Below are 21,995 nucleotides of genomic sequence, written 5' to 3' on the forward strand. Positions count from 1 at the left end.
ACATCAAAGGTGCCCGTTTTCTTCAACTCTCAGGTCTTTGTGCTTTTGCTGTTCATCTACTGTCCACATAAACCAAACGAGCAATTCTCTTTTTATGTTTAGAAGAACCCTAGGACAAAATATGTGATTGCTCAATTATTGCTTGCCTCATCTTGAATGGTCCTTTGAGACAATTATTTTCAGGAACCATAAAATCTTAGTTTAATCCCTACTGTAGCCTGTAGGTTGATATTCTGGATAGTTTGTGGCTTATTCAATGTTTCCACATAAAATAACAGAAAGTTTGGTGGATTATATGGGAGATTACTTCCTTCATTGGATTATTTCTAGAATAAGAAAATCTCTTGATCTTTTAACTTGAACTTAAATTTGTCCAAATCCTTCTCAAAAACTAACGTTCCTAATGAGTTGTGGCTATTGAGACATGCTTCTTCTTGCATTTAATGTCCTAACAAACTTTCTGGTTTTCAGAATTCACATATCACTTCATGTTTCAATGGCCAATTAGGATTTTGTCTGCTTTGGTTTTATCTCTTCACACGTATGGCTGTGAGGTGAGTTCAGGACCACGATCTTGGATCATTGTATATACGTTAGGTAAAAGGACACTGTCATCAATAAATTTCCTCATGGATAGCTCTTTTGGCAATATGTCTGGTTTCGATTTTACCCTTTGATAGATGATAGACAAACCTGGCATCTTTCCATTCTTGACATGCATATCGACGACGATAAGAAACAGTTCGAGCCATTTTGTTTGTCAGTTGCATGAACCAACTGTTGTCTTACCACACTTTAGTAAACATTGTGTCAGATGCAATTAGAATCTGATTGCTGGTTGTATGTCTGGTCGCATAAATTGTAATATCTTTGATAACATATATTCATATTATGTCAGCCTGCCATCTTTCTAAAATTTCAGGCAATATATTGAATTCTTGGACCACATCATTTACTCTTGTGGCAACAAGAACTTTGATTATTGATGATGTAGTCTTTTTTTGCTTTTCCTCAGGTTCTGTTACACTGCTCATGAATTCAGCCCATTCATTTGGTCTGATTATAGTTTCTAGGAACAAGAATTCATGAGATTTTTACCATCGGGTTCATCATATTACACTTGTAGTACAGAAATCCTCACTTACAGCACACACACATGCAAACTGAAAATGCATATACAGACAGGAGAGCTAGAACTGAAAAGCATCACTTAAATGAACAGAAGATGTGAAGCCGTCCCTGGTGACTGAGAGTGAGAAACCGAACTGCCACTCATCCTCCTCTTTGCTTCTGTTGGGAACCTTGGAACATAACTGGGTGTTGTGTTCATGTTCCTGTAAGAATCACCAGAAACTCTTACAGATTTATGACTCTTGCATCCCAGCAGGAGCCCGCTGCTGGATTTTCGTCTCTGTCTTGTTTCTTGGTTTGATTTCGGGTTTGGGATTTTAGGAATCTGAAGTGATTTGTGTCTGACAGGACTTGTTACACATTCAGACATAACCGAGAAATCCGCTGCACTGGCTGTCACTACACTCCACTGTATGCTTACCTCGCTAGGGGCATAACCTGTCGGTGAGGCTGGATCGCTTTCTTGCTTTGCAAGGCAGGGTTTTGGTTTCCCAGTCAGGCTTCCTATCTCGAAAAAATCTGAACTTACCTCACTCCCGCTATCATTTTCATCTGTGTACTTTGAAAAGAAACCGCGTTCTTCTGTTCTTGTCGAGCTTGAATCCCATGGAAGCACTGCTAGTTTCTTCTGGATGCTCCTCTTTTCCAGAATAGGTGACCCGAAAACTTCCAAAGACTTCCTCTGGATTATCTCTCCTTCTTGCTGCTGAAATTTCGGCTCGAGATTTGTGGAGAAACTCAGCTCGGTTTCAATCTTTCTCGCTGGCGATCTCAGCACTTTTCGGGGCGCCATTTCTTGGACCAGGAAACCCAGATCAGAATTTTGCTTCGGCGAGCTATCTTCGTTCACATCGACTGAATTCCGGTCAGAACAGATGCATTTGCACCCGAGATTGGCCAGAAAACTCCTCTTGCTCGCCTTTGGAATAGTATTCTTGCCCCGCAAGGAACTGCAGCTCGAGTTCTTCCTGTATCTGTTCTTCAGCAACAAGCTCTGGCTGTTCCAGCTGGATTCAGAACGAAGGCTAGGAGTCCGTGTGGATTTCTTCGAGCTTAGCTTCGATTCAAGGATGATCCTCTCGCTCCTCGGCTGACTTAAAACCTCTGAGCTGGACAGAGACACAAGTCTAGGACTGTTGCTGTCTGGATGATCCATGTCACCTTTGAAGTACTTCTCTGCTCCAAAAACGCCGATCTCTGCATCTTCCGGATCTTTTTTCGGGATTTTCGGGGTATGGAAACCGTTCATAGGAGGAACGTCGTCAGGATTGACAATGGTCGGAACGCCGATCAAGGTTCTGGTCGGTTGAATGATCTTCTTGTGCGCGAGAGCACCTTCCTTGCTACTCAAGTAAGAAGGGAAGTGGTTAATGTTGGTGCGAGTGATGTTCTTCATGAGATCAATGGATGTGTTTGGGGTTGAAGAAGATGAAGTTAGTATGACCATCTCTCTCTCTCTCTCTCTCTTGTTTGATAATTCTGACAAGGAAGATTAGGGTTCTAAAAAGGAGAAAAAGAAGAAGCCAACGAGGATGCTCTGGTTTCTCTCCAAGTGAAGTGTGGTTGAATAGAGGGTGGGGTCCATGACGAGACAAGCCCCCGTGGTCGTGGTTTCTGTGTCTTTTGTTGAAACTCGGAATGCTTCGTTCAATCTTTGTCATCTTCGAAAGAATATTAGATTTATTATTTCCCCGTGAGGTCCCAAAAATAATAATGCAAATGCCGCATTTCGAATACGATTTATCGATAGGAATTCGGAGAATAATGGAAAACATTATGCTCACTATGTCGTATTTATATAAATACGAACCGTTTGTCACAAATAAAACATATATATATACATACACACACACACACAACCACGACATATCTTATCCTGTTTGGATTGGTAAATCCACGGTTTTCAACTTTGTATAATCTGATAAATCGATTATATATTATATACTATTGGATGAAATCAATTCTGGACCGACGAGTTCGAACACGCTCTCCGCTGTATTATATTATAGATATATATATACAAAACTAGTGTATATCTCTAATATATAACATCATCGATCTCAGTGAGGATAATGATATGGCTGACGGTGTTTCTAGATTTACTCGGGTTTTTTTCCCCCTTGTAAAAATATGAAAAACACAAAATAAAACTAAAAAACTATATGAAATAAACGAGGGCTCACTAGAAAAACAACATAATAATTGGAAAAATAAAGTTCTATTAACAAAAATAAAAAAATCTTCATATATATATCCTAAATTTGATAATGAAAGAGGCCAAAAAAGCCCACGGTAAATATGTGCTTAATGGGCTCATCGTGAATTCAGTAAATACGATGGGCCTTAAATTCGGGCTTTATAACACAAAGGCCTTCAAACCAGCACATTCAAAGTTATACGCGCAGTCTTCGCGCGTGAGAGCCACCTCCCTAAATCGGCGGGCTATATAGTCCATCGGTTTTGGCTATTTTAACCCAAATCGGATATTCAGGCGCGTGGAGATCGTGTTTCGTGGCCCCTGACCTTTTTAAAATATAGAATTCAGTGCATGGGACATTTGAACGTGTTCAGAATTACAATTAAGTTAATTCATAACTTGTAACCGTTTAACATTTTATATTTCATGTTTTTTCATTTTATATTTTTCTGAATAAGTATATTACAATACTGAACTGTGATGCATGGCTATTTCATTTTTTTTTATTTGATAAATGAGATTCTTATTAAGAAAAACCTCATATAATAAAGTATATGTTTGGATTTGATATTACAGTACACATACTTTACAGATTGCCTACTGAAACTGGCAAACCGGAAACCGGTACAGGTTAACCAATAGACACACCGAGATTCATAGTCCCAAAACTGGTACAACTAAACCAAATTGATAACCGTTTTTACCTTGAGGAAGTTGAGTTCACGACCCAGTATTGCTTAACAGCGACGAGGATCTTCTCAGAAACCAATGGGCCGTCTTCGTGATCAACCAATTTGCTGTCCCATCTCATCCTTCTGACGATCTTCTTCACTTTTATAAGCACCTCGACCTGGTCCCTGAAGATCACTGCTCCTTCTGGTCTCAAAATCCGATCCATCTCTAGCAGAATGTCCTCTGGGTTGCATCTGTGTTTCGACAACAAAAAAAAGGATGATAACCCATGTGAAAAGATCACAGCTTTGACAGTGTTCCGTCAAGAAATGTCTCGTGAAATCGCCAAGCACATCAAGGAGATAGCTTTACTTAATGGGTCGCTAAAAGTTATCGATTTGATACGCTACATCACTTGGTTTTAAGGTTCTGGTTCCATCTTTCTCGTTTTCGATTCCATCAGAGATCACAAATAGAAGAGAAGCAGAGCATTTATTGGTAACTTACTTGTTTTTGTACAAGCTGAAAACCCTGTTTGCATGAATCAGATCATAGGTCCTCGGGTATGTGGAGAATGCTTCGCACCTGAAACAATTTCTGTATCAGTAAACAGTGAATGGTGTTTTAGAGAGAGGTATCAGTCAAGAGAAAAAGGAAAGGTCATGCATTCATACCAATCATGATAAACTCCGATAAGACCTCTCTCATATATAACACCCAGTGTGTTTTTCGGGGCTATAGTTGGCATGACGTTCATTACCCACAGCTTTGCTGATTCTAGAGCTGCTGCAAATCCTCCGAGCCCTGCATTCATATCCATGATATTGCGGTACCTTCCTGTATCAATTAGTCTATTGATTTTCTTGTAAGCGTTCACATGTTTCCTCCAAACTCTATTGTCCTCTTCATAAGCAGCTACAGAAACACCGGGGATGGATCCACTACCGATTCTTGGAGGAACGGTGTATAGTCTCTCTGGAAACACCGGCAATTTTCCACCCGCTACCTCATCTTTGCTATCTCCTTCAGGGTAAGGAGTTATGCACTTTTCCATTCTCTTGTACCTGGCAAACACAGGTCAAAATATGTATCGAGAAAATATTGAGACATTGCTCGAGTAGCTGCATAAATGAATCAACATCTGCAAACATGAAGAGCAATGTTTCTCACCAGACATCATCGGCTTCTTCAGGTTTGCAGAATTTGGTTTTAGGGTTCTCCTTTCTCTGACGACATGATTTGTCATTCACCCTCTTTTGCCAAACTGCAATTTCGCCTTTCTCGTACTTCTTCTCCCAACAAAGAATTTTTGCAATGTCCTCAATCTTTCTCTGTTCCTCCTGAAGCTCCTCCTTGGGACGTTGCCATGCTTTGTAGTTATTTTTCCAATTGATTGGAGGACCTGAAAGCACCCAGTAGCCTCCAGGTCTAAGTACACGATCCACTTCTATAAGATACATCCCATCTGCACATGAGATTACCAAAATGAATAATCCATCATTAACATGAAAAGAAACAGTCGAAATCAAGTATATTGCAAAATGATATCATATATGATTTGTACCATTTGCTCCCCAAGGAATCAAGCATCTGGAACAGTGAGCCATGTCAAAAGCTCTAGATGGGTATGGCAACTTTATCGTTCCAAGCACACCAATGACAGCAGGAACACCTCTCTCCAAAGCAAACTGAACTTGTGCTTCATGTGAATCTCTTGGTGCAAATGACATAGTAATCACATTTCTGCTCCAAAGGTAAGCACCCCAACTAGCAACCTATATCAAATCAAAATAGCTGACCCAAGAGAAAGAGAGGTATGTGATAAGATTGGTTTTACAGTTTGGAACATACCCCACAACCAGTGTCGAGAGCTGTCCTGATAGTCCCGTTCCTTATCGGTATAACCGATGCAATCTGATCAATGTACTTATCTGCTCCTTGAGGAAACTGAGTTCCTCCACCGGGAAACCTGAACACGCTTCCTTCGTATTGAATCCAATTCTGAACAGCCTTTTCAACGGTCAAGGCCTTATAAGGTGCATTGGCATATGGCACATAGTCTCTACTTTTCGGCCACGTAAATGGTGTCACATACCCATTTGGAGCTGGTATAAGACAGTGCAGCTTTTTATTCTCAGGTGGACAATGCCTCTCTCTATAAAACATGTTTTCTCTTGTGAAAGTCATTGCTCGCCTTGGATCTTGACAAGGTGTGTAATCAGTATAACGAGAACGGCATGGTTCAAATGCCTTTTCTTCCAACTTAGATTCATCGGTGGAGGAAACTTCACCTCCATGGTGAGTCTCAAAGTTTAGGCTCGGGATAATGTTACAGTCAGCACTATTTTTAGTGATCTCTAAAGCAATACTATCTCCCTTACCAAAACCACTTCTTTGCCAAGCACCCAATATATAGAAGAAACAACACAAACCAAAAACAATGAAGATTTGCATCGAGCTACGGGTTCTGTTATCCGCAGAAGCCGATTTCAAAGCCATTTTTCTTTGAATACCTGAAACCATTAAAGCCCAAAACAGAACAAGACCAGCATCAATACATGAGATGAGACATGTGAGATAGACTTCAATAAGAAGATAACGACAACATCAACATCAACATGAAGATCACATAGCAAATATTAACTTTAGATGTCCAAGAGATATATCAGTAACTTCTTTTACACTTCGTTGTTCGTTCTTCTGATCTCTTCAAGATCAAGCAAATTCAATGTTCAAACTCACTGCCTCAAACCCAACAATTCTGGGTACTTGAAAAATCAAGAGAGCAAAAGAATCATAATGGTATTCGGCTTCATAACATATTATTCCCCCCCCCAGAAAATTCACAAATCTCTTTAACAGGAAATCACAAATCAATTCGAGGAACACATTATCAGCTTCGATCAGACATCAAAGCGAGGATCTCGGGCATAACATTCCCGAAACAGCACCAGAAAAGACGGAATCATGGAACTCGCAGAAAAGAAAAAAAAATCCAAACGGGAGAAAAGGGCGAAAGACAGAATACATACCGATCAGGAAAACGGCGAAAGTTGAATACTTTTTCCGTAAAGTTGAAGACTTTGATGAGAAATGGCGAAGCAGCTGATGCGAAAACAGTGGAAGTGGCAGAAGAAACTGAGGCGTACTTGATGATGAATCTCTCAAAACCCTAAATTATTGGACATCACGACCAGAGAAATCATTACGAAGAAAAAAAAATGACCCGACTACTAAATTACTATTTGACAGCCCCCAACGAACAAGAGAGTAAACTTCTATATGAAGGTGTTTTGTTAGACATGTTTAGGTATATTATTAATCAATCATACGACCCAATATCCAAAACTTTTCTAACATTTTATTTCGATAAAATTTCCTGATATCTGGATCCGGTCAGCGTGCAATATTCGTTAAAAATCCATTTAAATCCAAATATAAATAGATTTTTTACCAAATGAAAAGAATACTTGAAGTTGAAATCCAAAATTCAAATAATAAATATCCTAAAATTTTATATGCAATATGTCTCCAAAGGTGGGTAAGAAAGAACAAAATTCAGACTAGCCACAGAAGATTACACACTAAAGCAGAAAACCAAACATGGACTGCAAATCCTGAAACCCTTAATAGACTAAACAACATTCAGTGTATGATTATTCAGCTCTTTGCTGAAAGCTTCTCCTTGGCTTTTTGAAGTTTCAAAACCTTCTTCACAATCTTCTGCTCCTCCACCAGGAAGGCTCGGATGATCCTATAAGAAAGCAGGAGTAATGAAATCTAATTGCATAATCAATGCAGATATTAATGGCGTTTCATCAGATACATGAACAAACCTTTCCCTGACAGCAGAACCAGATAATACTCCACCGTAAGGACGGTTCACTGTTCTCCGGTTTCTTGACAATCTAGACCTCTTGTATTCAGCAGGTCTCATATGCGGAATCTGCATGCCACCACAATGTATCATGAGAAACTTGGTTTTAAAATTTTCGATATAAAGACATTGTGATGATCTAGAAATCACGTGTAGAGCTTATGAAGTAAACAAGAAAGACCAATCTATTGGGTATCTAGTGATCAGAAAATACAAAATTCAGCACAATGTGACACTTGCTTAAGACATGAACAAGGTTACTTAAAGTTTCGGCCACTGATGGATAGCCATTCCTCGTACAATCCAATGAACAACTAGAAAGACAAAGTAGCATCCTTAATCTAGCTTATGATCATGTTATGTGCTTATGGAAGAACATCTGATCAGCACAAGACCGTCAATAAGCACAGCCTAGACATGATTTTACAAGTTCTACACAAGAAAGCATATTAAATGTAGAGACCTTGAAGATAATTATCTGATAAGAAGTTATTAAGTTTTCTCCTCACAGATACATGAATCAATCAAAAGTGCCCTCATTTCAATAATTAAAAGAAAACTAAACCGATGAAAATCCAAAGGTTTCACGTGCCCATTTAGTGATCACAAAATACAAAATTCAGCACAATGCAGCATTTGCTAAAGAAATGGAAAAAGTTGCTTAAAGTTTCAACCACGGATGGATAGTTATTCCTCATAGAAACCAAGGAACAACGCGAAAGACAAAGTAAATACTTTAATCTGGCTTAAGATAGTGTAATGTAATGTGCAGATGGAAGAACATCTAATGGCTTAATATCATGTAACGTAATGTGCTGACGGAATAACATCTAATCAGCAGAAGACCGTCTATAAGTACTACAAAGACAACAAACCACCAAGTCCTCAGCGAATAGTAAAAAACAAAGGCATAAAAGGATCTTTATTCCATTATTCGATTCAAAGTCCCAAATTTTCTACCCGCAGATCTATGATTCGATCAAAAGTGCAGTCATTTCTCTGATCAAGAACAATCCGAACAGCTAACTAGATACAAAAAAACACGGAAGTAAACCAATATTCAATAGTTACCCCTTGAATCCTCTTGCCGGTGACAGGGCACTTGGGTCCACTTGCTCTCTTCTTCGTAGTCTGGTAAACCAGCTTTCCTCCTGCATCCACGCATCAACATCACCATAATCACACACAAAATAACCGTAAATCGGAAAAAAAAATGGAAAACCACGAAGCATCGAGATCTGTCAAGGAAATGCAACGATTATAGCGCGAATCGGAGAGATTTCATACGAAAAAATCAAAGAGAACCACATTGTGAGCAACAGTAGGAGGAGGAGGAAGTCTCGAACCAGGAGTTTTGACAACACGGTGCTGGTTCGACTTTGTGGCATAGCTATGCCTTCCACGATACGTAAGTCTCTGCACCATTTCCTCCGAATTCCTGAATTTCCTCTTTTAGGGTTCTTACTGGCACCGGCGGCGAAGCAGAGAGAGAAACAAAGGGTTTTATCTAGATGACTGAGATGTAAGATGATAAGTGGCTCTTCAGATCCCTAGATCCTACGGCTGTGATACAATACCAATCATCAAGATAAATCAACGGCTGAGATTTCTCCAATCTACCGTGGGCTTCAAAGCCCAAAACCGGTTCACTTAGGGTCAAGTCGAGCCGGGTCGGGTAAAACACGGTTTAGATCTTTGTAGGTCTCCCTTCTATATACATATATAATCTCCGGGAAGATTTCTGATTGCTTGAGTCGTCGCCGCGGGAAACTGAAGATCGAACAACAATGGCGGAGGACGACTTGTCGAAGATGATTTGCAACAATTGCGGCTACGCAGGATTCGAAGAATCCGAGGGATTTTACCACTGCATTCAGTGCGGCACTAGAGCAGACGACGTCATGGACACCGGAGTCGGCGACGAAGACTTCGTCGGAAATAATGGAGACACGCGCGGCGCAATCTACCAGGCGACCAACACGCGCCAGCGCCCGTCGCAGCCTATGACGCAGCCGACGCAGCCGACGTTGGCGACAGAGGAGACGCAGCAGCACTCGCAGTTCTGGTCGCAGTTCGAGCCGACTGAGCCGGCGGATTTCGGGTCGGGTACGGAGACGGTAACGATTACGTCGGAGGATTATTACAGGGAAGTGAGGAAGAGATACGTGATGGGTTTGCAGATGATGATACAATATCAATGCGAAACGTTGGTTAAGGAGTTCAATGTGACGCCTTTGATTTGCGGATTGGTCGGACCCATCTGGCTCCGGTTCGTTGCTCTTTCCGGCGTTTTCAATGAATCTTGGGGAGATGAGGCGATTAAAGATTCTGAAGTTCAATCAGAAGGTGAATATATGAATGGATATTTACATGTTTTTCTGGGTTTATAGTTATACATTAACGGAGTGTTTTCTCTGCGTATGTTGCTATGCAGTATTGAAATTTATTGATGGAATAGTTCTACGAACGTGTTTGTTAGAATCGGGAACGGAGTTTATGATGTTTATTAGCTTAATGATGTGACAGCCACTGTTTCTATAAGCAGGATAGCTCTTGGATTTGAGAAAGCTGGGACCTTTTGTTTAGTCTCGTTGAAAATGCAAAACCTTTCATAATATTGAACAATTGTAGCCTGAGAGTAAAGCATGTACATCCAGTTTTTAATTGACATTCCAGGACCTGTAAAAATTGTGTTGGTCTATGTAGAAATTAGAGCTTAATAAGCTTTCCTCAAGCAAAAAAGTCCAAAAACGGTAGTGTTAGCCGGTTTTGACGTAAAAACCTTTATAGCAGTGATTTCAGGTTGTCTTCCTGTTGCTCATCTTGTATCTCTCTTTCTGTCAGGAGAAGCAAGGGAAGATAAACTGTATATCAGAAACAAGTCGGAACCTCATAACTTATATGGTAAACGAGCAGTATTGATATGGGTTAAGTCGCTGAGAGCATCTTTGCCTCTGTCAAGCTCTCTGGCTATATGTTTCCTCGCTTGTCATGTGGCAAGAGCATCTATTCTACCCACAGACTTAGTGAGATGGGCTCGCCAAGGCAAGATCCCCTACCTATCCTGTTTTGTTAGAATAAGAAAGCAAATGGGGGAGCGATCACCTGCTTGTCCCGTCAGTGCAAGCATAATGTTTAAGCCTTCTCAAGTTATTTCTCCACAGAGATTGGAAACACGTGCTGCTTACATTGCTGAGGAAATTGGTTTGAATTTGCCTCCAGTGAATTTCTATGCAATAGCTGCCCACTATCTCAAAGAGCTGTCTCTCCCTTCTGACAAGATTCTTCCTCAGGCCTGTCGTATAGAAAACTGGTCGATGCCTCCGGATTTGTATTTATCCAAGAATGAGTGCAGGCTTCCCACTCGTGTGTGTGTCATGTCTATTCTGATTGTGACTATACGGATTCTTTATAACATAAACGGTTTCGGGGTATGGGAACAAAGTTTGTGCAAAGATTCCAGTAGTAAGATGGAGGAAGATGTTTCTGAGGCGTCTGGTTCTTCAGATGATGATAAGAATGGTTCCGAGAAAAAATCGGCTACAAAATCTTCGGGTTTTGTGGAAACCGAGTTTAACACCGAGGAGCTTCTGAAGAACCTTGAAGCAAAATATCATGAAGTTGCTCAAAGCTCTGGTAATCCTTTTCTATCCATTATTTCCATTGTATCTATCTTCGTAATGAATCACATCAGCATTACAGATTAGTTGCTTTGCTGATTCGCTTCAAACTTGCTGAATTATTTTCTTCAGCAGAACATGAAAAGGGTCTCCTGCAATATATACAACATGGTAAAGATGTTGTCTTTGCTGGGTCAGAAGAGTCATCGCCGGATAACATGTATAAGATCATACAAGAGCTCTGGAATCAGTATCTGATTGGCAAGGTAAAACGTTGTCATATATTTTTGCTTCAATTCTTCAATAGATTCGTGTGAAATTGCTCTTTTCAACTTTCTAGTCTGATGACCATTCATACATTTAACTAAAACCATATGGTTTACATTCTTTCGTAGGATTTAAAAGGATCTGGGAGAATTGATATTCAATTGGAGACTCCAGCCAAGAGGAAGAGATCCCAGGATGATAACATATCTCTTGACCTACTATCCTTAGAAGAGAACACGTTTAGTGATGAAAGGCATCACCATAATCCATCCAATTCTGGAGAAAGTATCTTAAGGATTGACTCCGATCAAGAACAAGATCCAGAACCAGAAAACCATACTTCTCCTGAGAAAGTCAAGGAGAGCGCTGTAAGAAGACTGAAACGGGACATGGAAGAGAACGTGTTCTGTTACATATCACCTCGTGTGAAGGTAAAGAGGCTAGACTACCTTCATTATGTTAGGAAAAAGGAAAAAGGAGCATTGAATTATGTCGCCCATGCAGATTATTACATTCTGTTACGGGTCTGTGCGAAGGTTGCAGAGGTTGACGTGAGGATTATGCATTTAGGTGTTTTAAGCCTAGAGAGGAGATTGGCTTGGTTAGAGAAAAGGATTGAATACTGTTTGGATATCACTCCACCTTCCATGACCTGTAAGAACTGCAGCCATGTCGGGAAAGATACAGATGAACTAGATGAGGATGATACATTCTCAATTTGAAGTGCAACTATATGAAAAAGTTTGGTTCTTTATCTCCCTTCTTTGTTGCTAGATCTTTCACTATTAAGATTCACACGGAGTGATTGGGAAAGGAATTTTGTTCATTGAAAACACGACCTTTACATGGCTGCGAAAGAACATCCTTCTATGAGGCATGTCTAAAGAGACAAAGCATGGATCTTTTTACAAGGAGACATACTACAATTCCCACTGCTCTGTTATTCTGGCAACTGGGTTGCTGCCTTCTGTCTGAAACTCTGTTCTTATGATCCACAAGAGAGAACTCACTTGAATCTAAGACCTATTGTGGATAGGGTTCGATCCACGGCCTACCCTTCTTTTGCTCGACTGATTTGGATCGAATTTCTCGGTTCCACTTTGGGGATTCCCTTCCCATTTCGAGCTCTCCTCTGCAACCTGCCCAAGAACGCGACGTTTCTGCCATGTGATCTCTTCTTCTCCAGCTTCAAACCATGTGGTTCTCAAGGAAGAAGCTGCCGCTTTCAGCGGTCGAACTTCTTCTCGGCTTTGCTTCAACAAGAAACGCTTACTTATCAAACAATAAACTCTACATGGTCTAAGAGCAAGCAGCCCAACGCAAAGAAGCATGAGAACACATTTACAGCTACAAGACATAGTTCAACCAGAGAGAACAAAAAAAAGAGATTTTTTTTCTTTGTTTGCTTGCTCTGCTTAAAGGCAAGAGGAAGAGAGAGAAGCGAAAGTATGATGTTTATAACTCTTAAGCTCTCAGTTTCTGTAGATTTTGTGTTCTGTAAAATTATCTGCTTTGAGATTTGGGAGGGAGTTTTAAAAAGAATCGATGCAGAGGAAAAGGGTACCATCCACTTCCCCTGTCATTCATTCATGTCTTGAGAATATATTCAAATCGAATATCATCAATTAGATATCTTCAGATCATTGGGAGAAGAATCCAGCTTTTTTTTTATCCTGTTTCATGGTAATTTTTGAGGTAACCAAACATATCTTTATACAGACAAAATGCAGAAACTGAATCTGATGCCAGTGGTCACTTATCCAATCCAAGAGAAAGGGAACTTTTTGTATGAAATGTCAAGTCTCTCGCTCTCTGATTTTGGAAGGAAGAAGGTTGCATGTTTTCTTGGTTTCATATATCACTGTTTTTCAGACCACCAATGGGGTGTTTTTTAAATTTTCAAATTATAGATTCTTGAATCAATTTTGTACTTTTCACGTATATATACATGAACATGCATGTATATATGTATTTCTATGTTGCTTCACACATGTGATATCCATTATTATATATAGTGTAGAGTTTGAGAATAGTGAATATGATAAGAGAGCCGCCGCCATTCCTTTCCTTTGCAATTAAGAAAAGGGATAATGTGGTGCCGTCCTTTTTTCACTTCCTCTGTTTGTTCGCATCACCACAAACTACACCTCTTTTAAAAGAAGCGCACTTTGATAGCTTCAAATAACTCAATATTCTAAATTTGATATGATTCTCCTAAGCTTCTGTTCTACGATAAATAAATAAATAAAATCTTTCATTTTCCATCTAATAAATTATATCTATATATATAGTAAGACTCTTCAAATGTCATGGGCTTGAGACATGCAACAGATTAAAACAATTAATTACAAAATTGCATAATCTCAAGTTGGAACATTCCAAAGCCACACGCTGCAACTACTTTCATGTGGTGGTCTTGTCTTAAAATGCCGAAGCTTTCTCTGTCTGGTCAAAATACAGACACACAAACATGCTTTGAACTGATTCCCTCCCCTCTTAGCATGAGGAATTCACTATCTTTTCTTTTTGTATTCTTCCTATAACGTGGAAAGTGGAAATCCAATTAACAACAAATGAACGAATGAGATTCCAAGATCTCAGCTGTCTCAATTTCTTTCAGATTATCAAATACATGAGCTGAGCTCTGGGATCTACAAACATGGGAGAAGCGCTCTTCTTTACAGAGTAAATTCAGATCGTACCTTGCCAAGTAAAGGCAGGGGATTTCAGAAGGGGGCCGTGTGCTAATATTATGGAGTCAAACGAGCGACTCTTCATGGTGGTGGTGGTGGTGGTGGTGGTGTGAAGTGGTGTTGGCAGTAGCAGCCATTGAAGGAGGAGGTGGTGGTCCAGTCGCTATTGTGAAATGCATGGCTCTTGGTTGCCCCCCCGACTGCATCACCAATGCAATCTGTGTAGCCAAGGCCGCTGCTTCCTGAGTTCATCACGTTACATTACAATGCAAAAGTTTTCAGTTTGATGAACCTAAAAACACGACAATTATTGTTCGAGAAAACACTTGAAAAGTATTCGTATCTGCTGTTTGGAATAGATTCCTTCCTTTTATCTCAGTTACTAAGGTCTCAATGAAAAGTTAAGCCCGTTATCGAGGTTTCCATTGAGCTCCCGCAGGATACTTTCCTAAAGGTTTCCCCGGGACGGAAAAAAAAATATTACAAAGCTTACCTGTCTTTGTCTTCGACGCTGGAGAATACTGATGGCCCAAGCCATGATATAGCAGGGAAGAAGGAATCCAGCTGCTCGGAGCAAGAAAAGCTGCAAAAATATTTCACCCGTTTGTGGTTGGCATTAGAATCTATATGGAACTCTGTACACTGAATGTGAAGGAATCAGCGAACAGGAACTTGATTTAAACTCACAGAGAGTATTGACGATGGATCATCATCATCTCCATCTGCGTCATCTGTTATGCTCAGGGCATGTCGCAAGAGAAGAAGGGCCATCAACTGCGAAAGAAACATTGTTTGGTTTTTAAACGACCCTTTAGAAATGGAGTTTGGTTAACTGTTTAGTGGAAGCTTCAAGAGTAAAAGACTTACTATTAGAGCTGCTGAACGGCAGAATGCAGCACCGCTGGCACTTGAAGCCGTATAATCATCGTACTCGGATTCCAAAAACTGACGCTCGGCTTCTGCGATGGCTAAGAGACGAGGATCGTGCAAATCCAAACCTGAGATTGTCCATCCTCCACTGAATCACATGCACAAAACAATAGAAAAAAAAATATAAGAAACCCCAAAAAACACAAAACTCCTAAGGTAGAAACATGGCCGAGCCTCTATGTGTCTGGTGAAACCATAAAAATGACTTATACCCAATGTCGATGGTAGTTTCCTCAGGAAGGGGTGGAGGAGGTGGAGCGGTGTACCCAGGTTGGTAAGGCTAGTAAGACAAGATAAAAGCTATCAGATGAAATTACCATATCAGAGCAGTACACAGAGAATTCTAGCATAGGTGGTGATCAACATGCATGAGCTTTTATTATGTTGAGATGTACTAATGCAATGATGCAACCTCTGATTAAAAACACCACAAAAAAATGTTGAGGTGATAGATTCAAATTTCAAAAATTGAAAGAGGACACTGTCCGAATTCAATCAACAGCTGGCAGCGTTGCAAATATCTGCAAGTCATACTTTATCTCAGCATTTCCTTAACCTAGATTTCAAATTTACCAACGCCATAAAAGTGAAGGATTCGACATATTATGTGCAGACCTGACACTGTCATGACCTTAAACTACCACATCTCTGCACACTCAACTATCTTAGGAAAAGTAAACGTGATCCTCTTCCCCTTCTACAAAGCTTCTGGTTTCAACACTTGGACACAGAAGAATATGTGCCGATACAACATACCTGATGACAGATCTCGCATATAGTGTTGCCCTTCTCATTGCACCAATGCTGAACACAATTTCTGTGAGCATACTGTCCAAAACCCAAACTTCTGTCAGTTTCAGTACCCCGAAATGTACCCAAGAGAATCATAAAGTTGCGCCTTTCAATCAGCCAAAATCTATGATACAAGAACGTATACATGAACCAAAGCCACAAAACTTCAGAAGCAATGGAATTTCCCTCAAATTTTATGCTTCTTCAATGAACAAAGATAATACCTTTAGGCTGCCACTGCAAGCACAGGGGCTCTCGAGATTCTTAATGGGGCACTCTTCCTGGCAAATACGGCACTCCGCCGACCCAATGAGCGGCTCCTCCTCCGAATCTCCATCGGAAATATCAATCCCCTTATCCTCCGCCACCGACGCCGAACCCGACGGCTCCGTCGCAACGGATCCCTCATTTTCAACCTCCGCATGAACCGGGGGCAACGGCACCGGACGAACCAGTCCGTCGACGTATACCACCATGTGACCACTCATCCCCGCTTACACGCCTAATTCAACCTCCAGCTATTCCACGAAATCGAAGATAAATCCAGAGTGAAACCCTAAATACGAACTAACAAAATCACAAACCAAACCAACTCTGATCGGACAGAGCGGAGGATTTGCGGAACCCCAGAAACCAGAATCGCGCTGGTAAAAGTAGCAGCGATCAAGGTTTCCGGAAAGCGAGAAAACAGAAATCGACAAAAAAAAAAAAAACTCGATAAAACGATAGAAACCTTTTAACTTTATTTAGATACTAATCCAAAAAGATTACCTGAAAAGATGGGAAGATATGTTTGTAGCGTGAACAGAATGCTTCTGCTCCTTGTTTTGGAGCAAAATTTCGGGAGGAAAATTAGCAGAGACGCAAGGAACTTGTGCTCCCAAAAATTTTCTCGGAAAGATTAAAACTTTTTATCGAGATTTTCCCGGAAATCAAGCAATTTAGGGAACTCGCCTTATATAGCGAAAGAAGATGCCGACGTGTGGAGGGATTTAACGGCTCCGTTAACTATAGCCGTTGACTAACATGCAACGGCTCTCCGTGGCACTACCGTAATTATACGCCATTTCCCATGTATTGTCTATAATACCCAGCACTTTGCCGCGCTGGAACGTTAACGAACATTTTACTAAGGGACATGCCAATGCCTAACATGTTTGTATTTGAATGATTATAATGTTCCCAATGAGAAGTACAAAAAAAAGTACTAGTTGTTCACGTAAATATATATTATAATAATTCAACATATTGGACCTTATATTTAACTATGGGGGATAGTTTAATATCATTTATTGGAAAATAAATAAATAAATTCTTTTGTGGTAGGCAACTTCTAGACAAAAGAATCTAACGGCATTTAAGATTGTTTGTTGAATTATCAAAGATATGGACTTTGTCAAATTTCATACATTTACACATTAGTATTCATAGTAACATATATATATATATATATATATACACACGTTCGTACTTGTACGGATTGAAAATATTGGACCGTGGCGTTCGAAGGAAGGTCAATAATGCGAATGTGTCTTAGTGTATGACATGGTCAGCTCATCAACACATACACACATATATATATATATATATATCAACATTGCGGTTGTATGTTTTTTAATTTAAATATAAAACTGTAGATAAAGAAGAGACAATAATATGGGTTGGCTCGCTTAGTAAATGCCAATAAGTCGAGGAATTGGGATCCAACTCTCTATTCGATGTGAGGGAGGTAGTAGGGAATATAATATCAACGTTGACCATCAAATCCAGTTGACGTTAATGGGTTTTTTTTATATAAAAAAAGTACCACGTAATTTATTTAATTGCCACGTAAGTGCCACTAATATCGAGATTTATTCCATTTTTAAAAAATAAGGAAACCAACCCCAGTTAGAATGAACAAAGGTTACAGGTTTAATGTGATTAAAAAAACAATAAAAATTAACATAAACTCTACATCTACCTATACACTGTAGATTTGGTAAATGTCAGCTATCGAATTAAACTACCGCTGCACACCTAACAGTTTATAAATATACATATTATTATTAAAAGGATAAAATTTGTTTCTTTTATTTAAATTCATGCATGATTAATCCAATACTTTAGTTGACTACAGAATAATTCATTGTCATGGTAACAATATGCCAAAACAAACCAAATAATGAAAAAATATTGTATCCACGTTATCCAATCAAGAGTTTAAGAAACTGAATTATATATTTAATATATATATATAAATTTGATGACTTACCTCTCTCTTCCTAACAAATGGAGAAATAAAATAATTGTTGAAAATAAAATCATAATTTCAAAATAAAATTAAAATAAAAATTTAGAGTTTAAGCTTAACAATAAAAGGGGAAAAGAATAAGCATTAACACCTTATTTCTATATATTTTTTCTTGGTAAATTACAAAAATAGACGAGAATCACTTAAACTACTTATACTGAAATTTATGGTACTTGGTTTTTATTATTATTATTATTATTATTATTATTATTATTAAGATTTATTGTTTTGTTTCATGAAACTAAAGGAAACAAAAATAATCGACTATTTTTATAATGGTTAAAATGGGAGCTGAGAGAGAAAAACACTAATTTATATATAAAAAGAAGATACCAAGCGTGGCAGTGACAATACAAATCATGACAATATGATCTAAATTTGTGAAATCTTCCCGACTGAAATTGCAAACCAAAGCAACACAAAAGGGCAAAAGGGGCATTAGCCAAACCCTGCATATGAGTCCCCCCAAAGCATGAAGAACAGCAACTCAGATGTGCCCGATTGAGAGATGGCTCTTAGGTTTGGGGAGATGGAGGAGGAGGAACCAATGGGACAACGGTTGATAAGAGTTTTGCCCTTTCTGTCTTGTCTGAGAGACAGATCATCATCTAACTCGGGTGACTATATACCGCCCTTTCTCGAGGTCATACACTGTTTTCAGCTGCGGTTTTCTCCACTTCGATACCAAATATACCGAAAAGGCAAGAAAGATTGGTATACCAACGAGATAGAGCAGCTTTGTTGAGTCCTGACCGATCAGGGCATCGAACCAAGCAAGACGATGATGGGGTGATGCATGAGAGATGGTCATTGCTGTATTTAGGATGAATGCCCCTAACGCCCAATCAAGCGGTATCTCTCCCGCTTGATTTGTGAATATGACTCTGTGGAAAACACAATTTTGATCAAGAATATGGACGGCTCGAAGTGTATATCTTTCATGATTTGTAAGATGCGACCAGAAAGTTTTAGTCTTTTGATCACTATTTGAAATAAGCAAACGCACCTTCCATCGTCGGGAGAAATACCGAGACTATCGTGAAGTAGTGCCGCAATATACGCCGAGGAGAAGCAGTACCGGAGCAAATCCTCATCCTCTAGTGACGGGTTTTTTACCCGCAACTTTGACCAATCCTCTCCACAGAATTTCTCTCCAGCAAAAATCAGATCAGACAACGATGCCTTTTCTCCCAACCCAAAGAACTGATTAAAGAAGAAAAAAGACCTTGTTCAAATAAAATTCTCCATAATAGTACATGAGTATGGTTGGAGAACATTGTTGCTGGCTATGCGAGGATTTAATACCTTAGAAGTATAGAAGAAATTTTCTGTCGCCAAAAATTTCCCTCGGAGCTTAGGTGTGAATGTTGATCCAACAGAACAATGTTGATAGGGGCATGCGTCTGAACTCGAAAGGAGAAAATTTGAATTAAAAATGACACTGACAGGGAATAAGATTCAACTTATACTAGAGCCAGGATTTTACCTTTTCCATCCTGCAAGATTGCCAATGCGGCAGACCGGCACTCTGAGAAATTACCCCCAGCTTGAACGGCGGTAAATGTATTTTTACCAGCCAAGAATCCAGATAAAAGCTTTGGCGAGTTCGTATCAAGATCATAGCCTTTAGGAATACAAGGGTCCATAAATATTCTTTTCTGTACAGATTCAGCAGCTGCAAGAAATTAAACATTATGAATTCATGGAGCAAAAAGTTATACCGGCTGCCTAGCCAGGAAATCATATATTGTGGAAGGCCCGGTTAAGCGATTTCGTTAACGTAATTGTGGACTTGCACCTATATGCTGACAAACAATGGTCTAAATCTAATCAACTATAGAGGGCAGGAGCGGCCTTAGAGGAGCCTATATAGTTTTAATACACATAAATATAAATCAATTGATATCAATTATCAACTACTCACCCGAATTCTGTTCAGCTGAGACGAGCGATCCCCATAGTTTTTCATGAGCAGCATTCTACAGGGCAAGAAAAGTTAATAACTTTTACAAGGATAACTTATTGGGTGATTGCTCTGAAAACTTTGAGGAAGAACAAAATGATAGATTCAGAATTATGGATGAAAAGAAGCGTGCAGCAAGTTTCCATATAACAAATTTTGAAAATTTTAATCCAAATGTTCAGAAAATGAAGGAAATACTTCTTGACAGAAGTAGAAATTACCTGCCCGAAGTGAAGGAAACTGTGACTGTATAGGCTGTAAGAAAAATTTCCAAATGATACTGTACGTGAGAACTCTGGGGGCACTGGCTCACTTGACAGAAACGTCACCTGCAAATAAGCACAAAGGGCCATCAGTAGCGATCAACGCTTTAGCACAATGAGAGTTATCCTAATTTGCTCACGGTACATGACAACATATGGATTCTAACACTTCCTTAATCGAACAGATATCTTTCGGTTCTTTGTCACACGTAATGCGTTTGAGAGACACAGAAACTCAACCTGAGCAGAAGCCCCTCCGAGTTCAATAATCCCTGTTGTTTGAAGAGGATCACCTCCAAGAGTACCGAGCGCATAATTTGCCACAACCCATGCGTATATACCTTCATCAGATCCTGGCAAATATATGCCCTCAAAACGTTATTTCAGGAAATTCTTCGGGACGGAAACATAACTATCCTTCAATTAGAATAACATAAAAACCGAAACTTCATTTGAAATCCTCGTCAGAACAAAATGATGCTGACTCTGACACTAAGACCGCAAGAACAACAACCAAAGACAATGGTCAAAAACCAACTCATGTCTTCTTAGCTGCATAGGAATATAAAGCATCATGCTTCTCCTATCCTTTCATAGTCGTAGCTTAATTATCACTCTAACTATGTTACTGAACAATGTCACTCGATATGAATCTCGCTTCAACTACGAAGTAAGAAGAAGAAAAACAACACATGCAAGGCATAAGACAAACGATAGGATCGGAAAATTTACCCGAGATTACAGAGCTCCATTCGTCTCGGAACTTAAACCCAGAAGTTCTCAGAACCCTTCTCGTAACTTCTAGAATCCGCTCCTGAACAGGCAATTCGAGCAATCTCATCCCAGCAGTTGCCATTAACCTAATCTCACTCTCTATCCACAACCCCTTCGGAATTCTCCGTTTCGCGAACTCCACAAGCTCCGATAATGACACGTCCGCTCCATCGGGATCCTCCGCGTAAGCCGACAGGCCCGGATTCACCTTCAAGCTCGCATAATTTTGTCCTCGGAAATCAAAAACGGGTTTCCCGGATTCGATACGGTACCCGAAAACGTGGATTCTGGTCCCTGTGCTTCCCCCGTCAATCACAACGCTGTATCGGAGCGAGCTCATCCGATTCATTCCGGGGAACAAAATCGAATAGCAGACGAAGAGAAATCCCACTGCAGTTGCGATGGAAGCGATGGTTAGCATGGGATTCGATTTCGCGTTTTTGGAATTCGCTCTAGCGAACGCGTTGATCGACGACGATCGGTTTCCGGGTCGGGTCTGGAGTCTAATCGGATCCATTCCTGC

General features: G+C 39.8%; 6 protein-coding genes across 11 annotated transcripts in view; 1 reads left to right on the forward strand and 5 right to left on the reverse strand.

Annotated features, from left to right (window-relative positions):
* Window positions 1-1,037: 1,037 nt before the first annotated feature.
* LOC104805156 (protein PHYTOCHROME KINASE SUBSTRATE 2-like) lies at window positions 1,038-2,884 on the reverse strand. The gene has a single exon (XM_010529595.2). It carries the CDS (start codon window positions 2,576-2,578, stop codon window positions 1,211-1,213), a length of 1,368 nt encoding a protein of 455 aa, XP_010527897.1. The 5' UTR covers window positions 2,579-2,884; the 3' UTR covers window positions 1,038-1,210.
* Window positions 2,885-3,866: 982 nt separating this feature from the next.
* Window positions 3,867-7,263, reverse strand: LOC104805157 (probable methyltransferase PMT2). Its single transcript, XM_010529596.2, has 7 exons — window positions 7,033-7,263; window positions 5,852-6,513; window positions 5,565-5,775; window positions 5,171-5,465; window positions 4,675-5,064; window positions 4,508-4,585; window positions 3,867-4,254 (listed from the first exon to the last, which is right to left on the reverse strand). Exons 2-7 carry the CDS (start codon window positions 6,497-6,499, stop codon window positions 4,029-4,031), a joined length of 1,848 nt encoding a protein of 615 aa, XP_010527898.1. The 5' UTR covers window positions 6,500-6,513; window positions 7,033-7,263; the 3' UTR covers window positions 3,867-4,028.
* Window positions 7,264-7,489: 226 nt separating this feature from the next.
* Window positions 7,490-9,389, reverse strand: LOC104805158 (60S ribosomal protein L34-like). Its single transcript, XM_010529597.2, has 4 exons — window positions 9,224-9,389; window positions 8,949-9,028; window positions 7,837-7,946; window positions 7,490-7,754 (listed from the first exon to the last, which is right to left on the reverse strand). Exons 1-4 carry the CDS (start codon window positions 9,300-9,302, stop codon window positions 7,661-7,663), a joined length of 363 nt encoding a protein of 120 aa, XP_010527899.1. The 5' UTR covers window positions 9,303-9,389; the 3' UTR covers window positions 7,490-7,660.
* A 231-nt stretch (window positions 9,390-9,620) lies between these two features.
* Window positions 9,621-13,334, forward strand: LOC104805159 (TATA box-binding protein-associated factor RNA polymerase I subunit B). Of its 3 annotated transcripts, XM_010529600.1 has the most exons (5): window positions 9,621-10,223; window positions 10,722-11,513; window positions 11,630-11,763; window positions 11,893-12,195; window positions 12,269-13,334. In XM_010529600.1, exons 1-5 carry the CDS (start codon window positions 9,665-9,667, stop codon window positions 12,317-12,319), a joined length of 1,839 nt encoding a protein of 612 aa, XP_010527902.1. In that variant the 5' UTR covers window positions 9,621-9,664; the 3' UTR covers window positions 12,320-13,334. The 3 variants fall into 3 exon arrangements, with proteins under 3 accessions (XP_010527902.1, XP_010527900.1, XP_010527901.1); XM_010529598.1 differs by having other exon boundaries at window positions 11,893-13,334; XM_010529599.1 differs by having other exon boundaries at window positions 11,633-11,763; window positions 11,893-13,334.
* An 802-nt stretch (window positions 13,335-14,136) lies between these two features.
* LOC104805161 lies at window positions 14,137-17,115 on the reverse strand. 3 transcript variants are annotated; one of them, XR_002023784.1, is made up of 9 exons: window positions 16,951-17,115; window positions 16,404-16,697; window positions 16,144-16,215; window positions 15,600-15,667; window positions 15,325-15,475; window positions 15,145-15,231; window positions 14,951-15,040; window positions 14,467-14,699; window positions 14,137-14,301 (listed from the first exon to the last, which is right to left on the reverse strand). XR_002023784.1 is itself a non-coding variant. In XM_010529602.2 (8 exons), exons 2-8 carry the CDS (start codon window positions 16,665-16,667, stop codon window positions 14,523-14,525), a joined length of 909 nt encoding a protein of 302 aa, XP_010527904.1. In that variant the 5' UTR covers window positions 16,668-16,697; window positions 16,951-17,115; the 3' UTR covers window positions 14,339-14,522. The 3 variants fall into 3 exon arrangements, 2 of the variants coding, with proteins under 2 accessions (XP_010527904.1, XP_010527906.1); XM_010529602.2 differs by lacking the exon at window positions 14,137-14,301 and having other exon boundaries at window positions 14,339-14,699; XM_010529604.2 differs by lacking the exon at window positions 14,137-14,301 and having other exon boundaries at window positions 14,339-14,699; window positions 16,404-16,823.
* Window positions 17,116-18,764: 1,649 nt separating this feature from the next.
* LOC104805162 (probable apyrase 6) overlaps window positions 18,765-21,995 on the reverse strand; it is a 3,971-nt gene continuing 740 nt past the window's right edge. Inside the window, exons 2-9 of one of the 2 annotated variants that reach the window (XM_010529606.2) lie at window positions 21,431-21,995; window positions 20,939-21,051; window positions 20,657-20,764; window positions 20,397-20,451; window positions 19,959-20,147; window positions 19,778-19,875; window positions 19,479-19,675; window positions 18,765-19,356 (exon numbers count right to left, since the gene is read on the reverse strand). In XM_010529606.2, coding sequence (XP_010527908.1) covers window positions 19,077-19,356; window positions 19,479-19,675; window positions 19,778-19,875; window positions 19,959-20,147; window positions 20,397-20,451; window positions 20,657-20,764; window positions 20,939-21,051; window positions 21,431-21,995 — 1,605 coding nt within the window. In that variant the 3' untranslated portion in view covers window positions 18,765-19,076. The remainder of the gene's footprint in view (window positions 19,357-19,478; window positions 19,676-19,777; window positions 19,876-19,958; window positions 20,148-20,396; window positions 20,452-20,656; window positions 20,765-20,938; window positions 21,052-21,430) is intronic. The other variant, XM_010529605.2, reaches the window with a different exon arrangement.

The sequence above is a fragment of the Tarenaya hassleriana genome, unplaced genomic scaffold, assembly GCF_000463585.1.
Source record: "Tarenaya hassleriana unplaced genomic scaffold, ASM46358v1 Cleome11, whole genome shotgun sequence".
NCBI lineage: Eukaryota > Viridiplantae > Streptophyta > Magnoliopsida > Brassicales > Cleomaceae > Tarenaya > Tarenaya hassleriana.